This window comes from Dreissena polymorpha, chromosome 6, assembly GCF_020536995.1.
Source record: "Dreissena polymorpha isolate Duluth1 chromosome 6, UMN_Dpol_1.0, whole genome shotgun sequence".
In the NCBI taxonomy this organism is placed as follows: Eukaryota; Metazoa; Mollusca; class Bivalvia; order Myida; family Dreissenidae; genus Dreissena; species Dreissena polymorpha.
Genome location: NC_068360.1, coordinates 32,435,853 through 32,449,965, shown reverse-complemented (window position 1 = coordinate 32,449,965; position 14,113 = coordinate 32,435,853). Strand labels below are relative to the sequence as shown.

General features: G+C 35.8%; 1 protein-coding gene across 1 annotated transcript; it reads right to left on the bottom strand.

Annotated features, from left to right (window-relative positions):
- Positions 1 to 1,363: 1,363 nt before the first annotated feature.
- On the bottom strand, positions 1,364 to 10,990 carry LOC127833341 (thymidylate kinase-like). Its single transcript, XM_052358524.1, has 5 exons — positions 10,696 to 10,990; positions 7,980 to 8,088; positions 6,852 to 6,942; positions 6,316 to 6,504; positions 1,364 to 5,052 (listed from the first exon to the last, which is right to left on the bottom strand). The coding sequence occupies exons 1-5, from the start codon at positions 10,925 to 10,927 to the stop codon at positions 4,930 to 4,932; spliced, it is 744 nt and encodes a 247-aa protein (XP_052214484.1). The 5' UTR covers positions 10,928 to 10,990; the 3' UTR covers positions 1,364 to 4,929.
- Between the last annotated feature and the right edge of the window lie 3,123 nt (positions 10,991 to 14,113).

The following is a 14,113-nucleotide window of genomic DNA, read 5'->3' as shown; positions in this document are numbered from 1 at the left end:
TTTTACTTTTTCGGGTCAACATGACCTTGACCTTTGACCTAGTGACCTGAAAATCAGTAGGGGTCATCTGCGAGTCATGATCAATCTACCTATCAAGTTTCATGATCCTAGGAATAAGCGTTCTTCAGTTATCATACGGAAACCATTTTACTATTTCGGGTAACCGTGAACTTGACCTTTGACCTCAAAATCGATAGGGGTCATCTGCGAGTCATGATCAATGTACCTATGAAGTTTCATGATCCTAGGCATAAGTGTTCTTGAGTTATCATCCGGAAACCATTTTACTATTACGGGTCACCATGACCTTGACCTTTGACCTATTGACCTCAAAATCAATAGGGGTCATCTGCGAGTCATGATCAATGTACCTATGAAGTTTCATGCTCATAGCCATTAGCGTTCTTGAGTTATCATCCGGAAACCATTTTACTATTTCAGGTCACAGTGACCTTGACCTTTGATATAGTGACCTGAAAATCTATAGGGGTCAACTGCGAGTCATGATCAATCTACCTATCAAGTTTCATGATCCTAGGCATAAGCGTTCTTGAGTTATCATCCGGAAACCATTTTACTTTTTTGGGTCAACGTGACCTTGACCTTTGACCTAGTGACCTGAAAATCAATTGGGGTCATCTGCGAGTCATGATCAATGTACCTATGAAGTTTTATGATCCTAGGCATAAGCATTCTTGAGTTATCATCCGGAAACCATTTTACTATTTTCTGGGCATTACCGGGAGCTTTTTCTCAGGAAGTTTGAAAATAAAAATATGTTCACAAGCTCATTTTACTGAAAAACAAGAGATGTGTTTGTCAGAAACACAATGCCCCCTTCTGTATCGCATGATTTAAATATATTTTTTTTTTCATTCGGCAGGTACAGATAATTATCTCCCTTTAAAGCTTATTACTTCCCTTGGATTTTTGTTGTTGACATTTTACCTTGAAGAATGACCTTGACTTTTCACCACTCAAAATGTGCAGCTGCATGAGATACACATGCATGCTTAATATCAAGCTGCTATCTGAAGTGACATAACAGTTATGAGCATTTTTCAAAACCTTAACTCAAAAGTGCGACGGAAAGACGGACAGACAGTGCGATCACTATATGCCCTCCTTCGGGGACATAAAAAATACATTTTTACCATGAAAACCGCAGTTTGGGCTGCAACTGGCCCCACCTTAATTATTATGAGTATGACAGTCTTGGTTTGGGTGGTCTTTTCCAGAGCAAAACAATGTATTAAGTTAGTAACCTAGGGTCACGGTCACACGAAATGAAAATGCAGATTTGTAATTGCAAACAAGATGAAAACCCGAATTTATGCTCCTTAAAATGCTGAACTGTCAAAGATTTATGGTGAATAAGTGTTTATTGTTGAAAAGGAAGTCTGGGTAACACAATGGCATATATAAGAGTAGTTTCATGTTTCAAAATGTTGCAATTATCACAACACAATAATTTATCGATTATTCCCATATGAGGCTCGCGGTGTGGTAACTTATGTCTATAAACATTTACGTTATTTATCAATAATCACCAAATTGACTTTTTGACTCAAATTTATAAATAAAATATAATTGTCATTAATTTATTTAAGTGTCTCTTAGGAACAAAGCAAGTTCGAAAAGTTTCTTGAAAAGAGACTTGCAGTCGACGTATTTCAGCCAAACATTGTCTAGTAAATTCTAAGATTATAATGTTGTTTGAGCACATTCTCACTAAATCAGGCACTTTGTGACCAGATTATGTTTAGTTGGGTCCTAGTTTTATGGCACATAGGGATTACGTAATAGAAGGAGGACTTCATGAAATTTGGATACTTGAAAAGCAAACATTTAAGTATGGTTCATAAAGTAAATAAATATAAGAGATCAGTGTTCCTTATATCAATAGCTACAATTTCAACGCTAGATGTGGTATGATTACATAGATTTTTGTAGATACAAAATGCTTGTTTTTATTTATTCGTGACACAATTCCATTTTAATTTCCCGCGAGTATATCTATTCATACGACACACGAACACTAAAATGGTACCATGTTAGTGTTTATGTGTCGTATGAATAGATATCGTTGTGAAACTTAAAGTGGAATTAAATATGCAAAACAATAATAAAAACGAGCATTTTATATCTACAAACATCTATTTTACCAGATCACATCTGGCGTTGAAATTTCGGCAATTGCCATATGGAACACTGATTTTTATTTTTTTAACTTAATTTTACGAAATATTGTACGAAATTTTCGTTGATTTCGAGTTGTAATGGGGCTTTAAATGTACCTGTTATTTCCTCCACATCATAGTAATCTTGTGATATATCAATAAAAAGTTAGTTTCACGCCTTTCGATTCTCTCAGTTAACAAAGATAATTGATGCAGATCATTGACTTATTAAAGTGTTTGCTGCATTGTCATTTTGTGTATCATCCAAGTTTGTGACATTAACAAGTTTACTGAATGCTACCCACACTGTAGCAAAAACAATATAGTAAATACCACGTAAACAAATCAGATCTGAAAACAATCCTCTGTAAAGCAATGAAATCTACACAATATCCTTTAGCTATTGATATAACACAACAAAATGTTCATTAACATAGTTTATAATTGATGCTTTTTTCCTGCAACAAAATAAAATTTCAACAAGGAACACATTTCATGTAAATAAGCTTACTAAGAAAATGTGAAAATGAATATAAAATTAGTTGAAGAAGATAGTATCATTAGTATTCAATCATTCAGGGATACACTTTTACTGCTCAATACGTACTTACTAATAAAATGCCTGGATTTCACATATTTTGATAACACATACTATGTGGAACTATTATAAAAGAAAATTATTCTGCAGCAATTTAAAAATCAGATAAAACACATCTACAATATATGTTTGTATCACATACAATTTCATAGACAATGACATCCATGTTATAAAGATTATTGTTATTGTCAGAAATTACCTCACCCCTAGTACCCAAATTACCTTCAAATTGCTTTTGTCTCTCATTATCAGAACTTCCATGAAATAATTATTGATCTATTTACTTTGAAAATTATACAATTGTTCTCTGATTATTGTTTTTTCAATTAACAAAAATATGATAGCCATCAAAGTTACGTTATTACAGTGGCCATGTTGTGATAATTAAAACAAGTTTTGTATTAAACATACAGAATCAGACACATACTGAAACATACAAAATTTAGTTACTTTATATTTGGAACGTCTAACAACAAATTAAAGTAACAATCACGCTAAAAAATATCGAATATTTCGTTAAATAAAGCTAACCCATAAAAAAATCAATGTTCCTTTTAGCAAAATGCAAAATTTCAACGTTAGATGTTGTCTGGTAGAATTGATTTAACGAGATACAAAATGCTTGCCTTTATTTTTTTGTGGCCACAAATAATTCCATTTATATCTCCCATGAAATATCCTAACATTTACGGGCGAACACGAGATTGGATACGGTAAGCGTCGGAAGCATGACGTAGCTCTCATGAATAATCATTCTGTGAAATCAAAATGAATTCTGGGCAACTGGAACTTAGAAAATGAGAAAATGGCTTGTATAAATTATGCAAATGAACGCAACCCGAATGAATCCGATCCTGACTCGAAAGCAAGTAGATTACATCGTGGAACGATATTTAGATGCTTAAAACTTGCCGAATGCTTGTAATATAACGTTTTTACATCAATGTTACTTGTTTTTAGGGTCTTCCTATTGTAATTAACCATCTTATGGTACTACTTGTTGTCGAATGTTTTTATATAGCATAATAAAGTAGCCGTATGTATTGGTGAGCGTGATAGTGACTTTAAACAAAACGTTATCATTTTATTTTCAGTTTTATCAACCAACCAAACATCTTTAGGCAGTCCCAATGTCAATATTGTTAGCCTCGTTCTCGATAAGTTTCATCAAGAAAGCCAACTCCTACATAACTTGATCCCAGGAATGTGAACAGGTTCTCTTAAACGCTGAGAATCGAATCAATTAAACAACAGCTCCGTGGTCAGTGACATATGCTCCCATAAACAGGTCTTTGACCTAGTGACCCCAATTTCAATAGGTATCATCTACTCTCCAAGGCCTATGCACATGGAAAGTATCACGCCTATTGGTCAATTTGTTGATGAATTATTGATCTGAAACGATTTTCACTTTTAGTGTGAAAGTGACCATGACCTAGTTAACCCTATTTCACCAGTGGTCATCTACTGTCAAAGGCCAATGCAGATGGGAAGTATCAAGCCAATCGGTGAATCCGTTGACGAGGTATTGATCAGAAACGATTTCACACTTAGTGTGACCTTTGACCTAGTGACCCCAATTTCAATAGGGGCCATCTACTGTCCAACGCCATTGCACATGGGAAGTATCAAGCCAATCAGTCCCTCCGTTCACAAGTTATTGATCGGACACAATTTCACTCTTAGTGCAACAGTGACCTTACCCTTTGACCTAATGACCATGATTTCAATAGGGGTCATCTGTCAAAGGCCAATGCACATGGGAAGTATCAAGCAAATTGGTCAATCCATTCACAATATATTGATCGGAAACGAACTGGTCTACCGACAGACTGACATCCAGCAAAACAATATACCCCCTCTTCTTCAAAGGGGTGGGGGGGGGGGGGGGGAGAGCATAAAAAAGTCTTTACTTCAAAAATACATTTGTACCAAGATGAGCAGATCCAATCTCTGGCGGGTTACTTCTTTTTAATTATTTACAAAATGAACAGTGACATGACAGGCATCAAAATTATATTTAATATTTATTTGAAATTAAAAAAGTAGTCCCATGTCAGTCTAGTGAGGCAGATATAGGGATTTTTCTCATGAAAATGTTCAATATGTCATCACGTAAAATTAAATAAATTATCATTATTATTGTGAATGCTAGTACGTTCCATCTGTCCACAGTTTATATAAAGGTTGATCACTGCTCCGTTTAATCGTCTCTTTACAAATGTCCAACAATTCCGCCTGTAAGTTTTCAATGGACTTGTCTGCATCTATTACCTGGTGAAATAGAGAAATAAGTATGCACATTAAATAAATAACAATATTTTTTACTGAAAAAGTGTATCAATATTTTTTGTAAATTGTCTATTCTTACTCTTAGAAACAACATGCTTCTAAAGTTGTACTTGCAGATAAGTTTTTGTTCAATACACTAATTGTTTCTTAGTTGTACAGTATCATTTGACCAAAATGATGGCCTAAAATTAGTTTTTCCCTATTGAAAATTTCCACATAAAAAAAGTCAGTTCATTTCCCTTTGCAGTGCAGGATTTCAACAAACTTGGTAAAAGACCACCAAATGATATTATATGCCAAATATTAAACGTCTTGATTTTGTTGTTTGAAAGAAGATTTTTATGTAATTTTGCTATTTTAGTCTATATATCATGTGACACCTGGGGCGTGGCCACTTTTGACCCCAGGGGCATGATTTGCATAAACTTGGTAGGGGACAACCAAGCGACGAAACATCAAATATTAAAGTGATGACCCTTTTTTAAGTTTTCATTAGAAATTTAAAATCTATTTTTAAATTTGGTGAACTACATATGAATGGCCCAGAACTTTTTGAACAACATTTCAAGAGGGTAAAACAAGGATCATTCGAGTAAAATTGTGTTAAAATCTTTTGAGCATTAAGGACGAAAAGTGGTAAGAAGAAAAGGTCTACGCACTTGCTAGCAGATGACAGACATCCATGTACCCTTTAAGCTTCCCATGAGCACCTTGCGCTCAGGTGATCAAAAACCACTACATTTTTCTAAATTTGATATAACTAGCAATTGAAAGAAAGATGAAAAATATAATTTTCCCAATTTTAGTCAAAACTATGTAATTCTCCCAACCAAAGGGCCCCGGCATCATTTTCCAAAGTGAACAAGAATATCAGTGAAACTGACGGATGCTCCCTGATGATGCGCTTTGTCAATCTTTGTCTTAATAACCACTTAAAAAATCTTTTATTAGCCTCGGTGACCTTTACCCCAGTGACCTAAAACCTCATCAAAAGGTAGAGGCCCATGCAAGGTACTTACATGGTAAATATGTAAGAGATCGGTAAGGTATTGAAGGTGCTATGAGAAACTGTAACAAAAGTGTGACGGAAGGAAGTAAGGAAGGAAGGAAGGACAAACTGGCAACTATATGCTCCCCAAAAATTTTCAGGGAGCTTTCGGGGAGCATAAAAATCACACACACACTGAAATGTGCAGCAAAAACATCAGAGTAACACAGAGTCTCAACTCATACATTACCACCAACCTTCCAAGAGTCTTCTGTAAGAGCCGCAAAGTTGTCTGCGACCTTCTTCTGGAAGTCTGTCTGTTCGTAGCGTTCTTCACCATAATTCCCACGTTTAGCCGCCGCCTCACTGCTCAGTGTCAGATATACAATGGTGTCGGGTCTGGGCAGGCCGATATCGGGCTGTTTGCACCACGACATGTCAAATCCCTCGAAAAGAAAGTACAGTAAGGAATTTATTTTATGCTTGTCTTTTGACATTTAACTGTGACCTTAACCTTGAACATAATGGTATTATAGGTCACTGTGGCGTACACCTAACAACAGGAGGGGGGGGGGCATGGGTTAGATACCACCACACTGTGTTCTTTTGAGATCTTCCCCAAAGACACAGAGTACTGGTTCTACCCAGAATACAGAATGGAGAACATATCAATAAGCCTAAGGCTTTTGATGCCAGTGTCGTTGAGCTTAAATGAATAAAATTTTTGCACATTCCGGCTCAAATTATACTTTATCACTGAAAAAACACTGGCTTAAAGTAAAAGTAGACCTACCCTTTTTGCAGCGGTGTAGCAGACACCTGAATATGCATATCTGTCCACAATCAGGCTTGTCCCTTGCTCCAGTAATTTTAACATCATTGACCTGTGTACAATATAAAAGAGCTTGCTCTGAGAAAAAGAGGCTATTGCATGTGCGTAAAGCACAGGCTAATCAGGGATGACATTATTCCCTCATAAAATATTAAGCCGTTTTCTAAGAGAGGCTCAAAATATAACATTGGATGTTGTCATAATAGCAAATTCTTAAGCTTCCGGGAATGTGTGTATTTCAAACTTGTATAGTTCTTTTGGTGTCTTTGGCTTCATATTATGAGAACCCAAAGTGCTTTAGAGACTCACAAACATTTGGTTGAATTTTGAATATCAAATTTCAAAACTATATGTGATCTTTTCATTTTTTTTGAGGACTTTTTCTCTATTTGTGGAGTAGCTAGAGAGAATTAACCCCACTTGTTCTTTGTGGTTACAGCCAACCAAACTAGCATGGGCCAGGAGAAAACAAGAAATCCTGTCACCTTGGTGAGAACAGTGCTCCAGCTAGGATTTGAAAAGGGCAGGGGGGCCTTTTTTGTCAAAAGGGCACTTTCGACGCACAATATTTTGTGAAAAGGGCACTTTCAAGCGCACAGGTGTTTCTGGAATGCTTCCTGTTGCATGTTAATTTATATGTTATTAATAATTGTTAGAATATATTATTCCCATTTTTATTAATCCATTCAAATATTATGTCGCCAATGAGGATTAAAGTAATTACAATGTAATTAGAGATTTATAAATTATCATATGTAAAAAAAAAAAATTGCGCCCTTCAATTTAGGCCTAGCTGGAGCACTGTGACAACCAAGCTCAGTATTTGGTATCAGCCAAAGCTCTCATGCTCTGTACATTTTAATTTGAGCTGGGCTTGCTTAGATTCTCAATTTCATATTAGAGGTGGGCATGTAACATGTTTGTACTCTCAATTAATAAACATAAGAATGAATGCTTACTAGGTAAGATCTATTGCTTATTATCGATAACTGAGTACTAAACAGAAAGCCAAGCTTCTAGAAATAACGATATTCAACTTTCATGTTTGATTCACTGTTAGCGTGTCTTTCAAAGTTATTCAGCTCTTACACACGTTCCCATCTATTAGCTGAGAACAGTAGATGCACTGCGTGGTCATCAACGTCTTGTTTACATGCCAGGTAATCATTGATCATCTGACCAATAACAGTGGTACGATCTGAAATAAAGTTAAAATCAAGTAAGTAATTGATGAGAATGAATGCCTTTCTGAATCTTTATAATTCATCAATTATTTGTATGCACATATATTAGTGGTCAATGTTGTTTACACGAAGAAACTGAATATAATTTACAGGGGTCTCGCGAGTGGGCGAAATGGGCGATTCCTTCCCCAAATTAATCTTCACTTTGCACATTAATTTCATGAAGGCGAAGTGACTTCTCCTTTTAATGATTTACTTTGTGCCAGACATTGACCGATTAAAATCTATTTGATGTGGAGAATTGGACACAGGAGGATTCTCAGCCATTAGTGCCCCATGTACAGGTCATGCAGTTTTTTTTTGGGGTTGTTGGGGATGGGGCCTTTAGCCCTTATGTGGGGGAAATTTTACGCGTGATTTTCTACTTTGGGGGAAAAATACTTTCTCTCTCATTATAATATTTGTACATGTTTGCACTATATTCATTGCTTTTTTTCATAATTTAGTACGTTTGACAAGATTAAAGTAAAAAAGAATTGAGATATTATAATCACGAGACATATATTTCTATTAAATTTTTATTTTATTTTTTGGGGAGGGGGGGGGGAATTATTTGGACTGGAAAGGGAAAAAAAAACAGCCTAGTTTGGTGGGGTAAAACGCCGATATTCGGCGTCTGTTATATAAGGTAACAAAAAACCCGGGTAATGCTAAGTTGAACATTCAAAAGAAACAGACTGGAGCTATTACACTTCTTGAAATTGTTAATAGATGATGCCTTGATTAATTGCCTTCTGCTGGCAACCAATAACTATGATTTAGCTATGTTAAATAGCCCATTAAATAATACTAAGGAATGATCAAATGGGAAGATGTAACCTAGCACTGGCAATAAATATGGGGCTCATTTACAGGTCAGATTCGGAATCTCTGCTGTAAAATGAGATTTTAAATGAATTTTTAATTTAAAACAAATATTTGTAACAAAATATGAATTTGATTTAATGTTGAATTGCTTAAAATTAACAAGGAAGTAAAAGATTCTGAACATTACTGGCTTGTTACAATTGAAGTTTCTTAGATACACCTGTTAAGGAAAAAAAGTAATTAAAAGTACAATTATAATCAACAATCAATGAGAAATAAGGAAAATGTTGGTTTTATACACTTAAAATGTCTTATTGTATAAAACAAGTGAAGAGTTGATTGAAAGCTAAACAGAAACCACTAAGTTGCTTCAAAATATACATAAAACTAAGATCTATGACCAAAATGTACCATTTCTCCCAAATATGTTACCAATTCTCCCTATTTTGGCTTTAGGGAGAAGTGACTTCTCCATAAATTTTGAGCCTAGCTTGACCCCTGATTTAATTGTAGCCACATGAAAAAAGGGCCTGATCTAAAATATGAATTTGTAACAATACATTATGAAATCGATGAAAATGAATGTGTTTCAAAAACTTAACACTTAAGAATTAAGGGCCAGCATAGCATAACAGTGGTCTGATCTAAAATATAACATTGTAACAGTTTAGTATGCTATTGATGGGAAAGAATCCAGGGCTCGAAATTAACACTCGCACACTCGCAAAATGCGAGTAAAAAATACCGAATGCGAGTCAAGTTTTAAGCCACTAGTATTTTTTTGCAAGTAAATAGTGAAAAGAAATGAGTAGGTATAATGCTGCTCGACACATGATCACTAAATCTTAGGTCAATTTATAGAACGCCCAAGAACCCTTATGCGTAAGCGCGCACCTTGTATGTAGACTGGTATATACAGACACGCGGATGGTATTGGTACAAAGGAAGTGAAACAGTCGACTATTCACACATGTTCATTGAAGCGAAAAATAACTTGTCACTTTATTCCCACAGACGGAAATAACACAAAATATACATAATACAAAAGATAAAGCAAAATTAACCGTTTAGTTAGAAAAAACAGATTTTAAATCCTTCTATGAAAACAGTGAATTAGTGGAAAAAATAACTTAAAATAAGACTAAAACTTGTTATAGATGAAGATGGTCAATCAACCTAATGTGGGCCCTTGTGGTACAAGGAACTGATATCTTTGTATGGTTGCAGAAATAAAATGTGTATACATGTTAAGTACTTTTATTTTGTTTAAATAAAACTAAACTAAAAACCAAGGGTTTTTTATGTTTCCATCAAAATTTGCGAGAATGTTTTTGATTTTGCGAGTTGGTATTAAAGCTGCTCGCAATTTTTTGCAAGTAGAAAAAAAAAGTTAAATTCGAGCCCTGGAATCTGTTTCTGAATCTTTATAGTTGAGCAATTTAAGGCCATTATGTATTTTTCACTTTAAAAGGCAGTGAGGCAAACCATTCAGAATGTATGAGCTTTTTAATGGTTTCTGGATGGTCCATGCAGATGCAAGACATGCTGGGCCTTGTAACATTATGAGGGGGTAGCGTGTAATGAATTAAGGTCACTTCCAACGGCCTCTCTGTTGGGCTAGCTCTTTAGCAACACGGTTGGATTGGTTGACTACCACTTTGGAGGTCGAAGATTCGATCCCCTGGTGCCGTGGTGGAGCTCAGGATTTTTCACTTTAAAGGTATAATCTGGTTGTGTTCATTTAGTAAGCAGACCTGGAAATTTCATGAGTTTTACACTGTATCCACTACTAGTTAGGTTTTCTTGAAGTAGGCTGCATTGTGTAGTCTTTCCACTCCTGTCACAGCCTTCAATAACGATTAAACTGCCTCGAGTTTGTGTACCGTGAGCGTTCATCCTAGTCAAAATTACCGCCGAAAAGTTCAATAAGCGTCCACTAAATTTGGCGACAGCGCTTCCCCTACACAGACGATGTATACTTTTCATTCCTATCACAAATTCGATTTTCTCAGTAAAATCAAGTTATTAAATAGCATAAATGTATTGCAAAATCATACTTGTCTCAGGTCACTAACTCGTGATGATTAAACATGTTAAGATTAAGTATGAATATGAATATGCAAACAGTTGGAGTTGTCGCTCTGTGCTGTCACTTACAGGCTACTATATACTAATTTCACTCCAGAAGTATAGGATGATGTTCCTTATGATAGTACTAGTAGGTACTAGTTGGTTTGTCTTTTTGAAACATCTAATAGTATATTTTTTTTCATTAATAAAATGGGGTTAACTTAATTATCCTGCTCAGTGGTTGAATCTTCAGGAAATGTTTGCATAAGCATATACATTGTTTTGATACATGTATGCCGGCGACCCTCAACAGCAATTTGGGTTACAGACAGGGTAGCCTAAGGTATTTCAAGAAGATGAACCCGAGTTGAGGCTTTAACTTACCAACCCATGAGTGAGTCAGAGATCAGCACTCTATACCGGTTTAGCTGGCCGGGGTAAGCTTGGAATTGGGGACTTACTTTTGCTTAATAATGATCTTAAATAATATTATAGTTGTCAACAATATTATTTTTTTGTATTTTAGGCTTGTTAGGCTTGCAACAGAACTAATAAAAATATATAGATTATTATACAATTTACAAATCAAACATATTTAACAATAAATTAAGTAGTCTTATGTTTACTGAAATGTGCAAATACCAAATGGTTATTACCGGTATTTCTGAAAATTTAGCAAAAATGAGCTAATATAATTTAAAAAATGTATATTTTTAATAAGTGGGTGGGTTTAAATTAACTTGCACTCAAAAATTATAAAAGTCTGGGGTTGTTTTAATTTCTGACAGGTTTCTGCACACAGTACAGAGTTATAATCTTGTTATGTTTGTCAGTAGTTAATTTACGGCGCCGTAATTTACAATGGTAATGACATATTATCGAGCAGATGGTCATTGAACGTTATAATAAAACTAAAGAATGTTTTTATTAGTTATACATCGGCAATTTATCGCTTTTATTTAATTTAATTTATAAAGTCAATATAGCGGACAGGTAAGCCGTAAGGTGTGTAGAGCGAATACTGGCAGAACCCCCCCGCCCCCCCCCCCCGAACCCTTAATCTCGCGTTATCTCGGCAGTCTCGTTACGCGTGATTTAACAATGTCGAAATCGTGAATGGGTTATAAGTCGTATCTTATGGAAACCTTTACCTGGGCAGGTTAACACATCTTTCTCTAGTTGCAAGAATTCAATTCCCAGGTACTGACCCTCGGTATTATATTTTATTACACCTTTTCTTTCAAACTTACTAGATTACACTGTAATTTACAGCGTGTGTTAGATTAGCTAGCGGTCCGTTTGGTGATAATATATTTTGATTATAATTGAATAAAGGTGTTCATACTGTAATAAACAATATTCCATAGTTTTAAACAGTATCGACCAACATATTTTCAACGATTTATTTAAATTGAAAATGGGGCCGAATAAGCATGGTACTTTGGCCGAATGAGCCTGAAATTGGGGCCGAATGAGCCTGAAAAAAAACGGGGCCGAATGAGCTTGGGGCCAAAAGAGCCGACAACCCTGACCCTCTGGGTCGTTGGGAGTTTCAACGCGAAAGGGCCTTTAACATACAAAATCGCCGCCTGTAATCCAGACGGTACTTTAATCGGTATTATCATGTGCCGGATTCAGCACCGTGTAAGCCCACAGGCAGTGAACATTTCGGGGCCCTAGTTTGCCTAGCAAGGGCGTAGCAGCCATTAGGCACAGCAGGCCCGGGCCTACAATTTATTTGGAAACATGAAAAAAATGCTTCAACTTCAAAAAACTAATTAAATGTTGATCCTTAGGGGGTGAGTTGTTAAAAATCTGCATTTCATATTGACATAATCCTCAGACAATGGATTCTGATCGTGTTCAAAGGAGATGCATTCCAATTATCAACTCTACTTCTTTTTATTAGCATAGAGTCTAGCTGGCTTCTTTTCACGTGACTTGCTGTTAAAAATTTACACAGCTCTACATGTAGATCTACGTGTCTTCCTTTCAACACTACATTAAGTTGTAATCGATTATCGTTGGATCGGCACTGGAAGGTACGGTGGAACAACAACGTTCAGAAGCCAGGCACTCTTATCGATACTCTGGATGTTACACCAAAGCAAGCATACCCGGCTATACACCGTGTACTAGCAAACCGGCTTACAATGCCAGCTATTTCAGCCTCGCGTGAGCGTTCCTTCAGTTCTATGCGACGTATCAAATCGTACATGAGAAGCACCATGTCTGGTGAAAGGCTTCCTGATTAAGGACTCCCACAGATTCACAGAGACACGGATGTTTCGATCGATGAAATCATCAACACATTTGCCTCGGTTAAATGTAGAAATATTGATTTCATGTAATTGATGCACTTGTTAGAACAATTAGTGCAATAGATTGGCTATAAGTAAGTTTTACACTCAACACGTTACGGTGCCGTTATAGACATACAGACAGTAGTATTGGAAAAAATTCTCATGGTTTGACTTGTGAATAAGTGGAGTGTTACACTTTTAAATGTTTCTCTGTTTCATATTGTTTTAAAATTCAGTTCTCTGGTATATAGATAATACAGTAAAATTTAGTTCTCTGACATTGAGATAAAACAGTAAAATATCAAAGAAAAACAGGCCAAAGTCTTATATTTTCTTATCTTATTATTTGTCTAGATATTCTTTTCTCCGGACCCCCCTTTTTATGTATAATATCCGGGCCTACAGCTAAAAATGCTAGCTACGCCCCTGCCTAGTGCCTACTTCAACGCCAGTTCTTAGTAGATTTCACTCGTTTAAATTAGCATATCAGTGCCAACGCTGGTAAAACATATTATATCATTTCTTCTTGACGCCTTACTGGGGCTTTCTTTTTCTTTCTTCGCTTCTTTAGTCCGCTTTCATGTATTCTCTCGTTGATCGGCAAATTTTATCTAGGGTATTTTAATGTTATTTATAATGATTTTGCGGCGTACACATTTGCCTTGTTAACACTAGAGGCCACATTTATTGTCCGATCTTCATATAATTTGGTCAGAAGATTTGTGCCAATAACATATTGGACGAGGTCGACATTGATTCCGATTGGTTAAAAAAATGGCCGCCAGAGAGCGGGTCATTT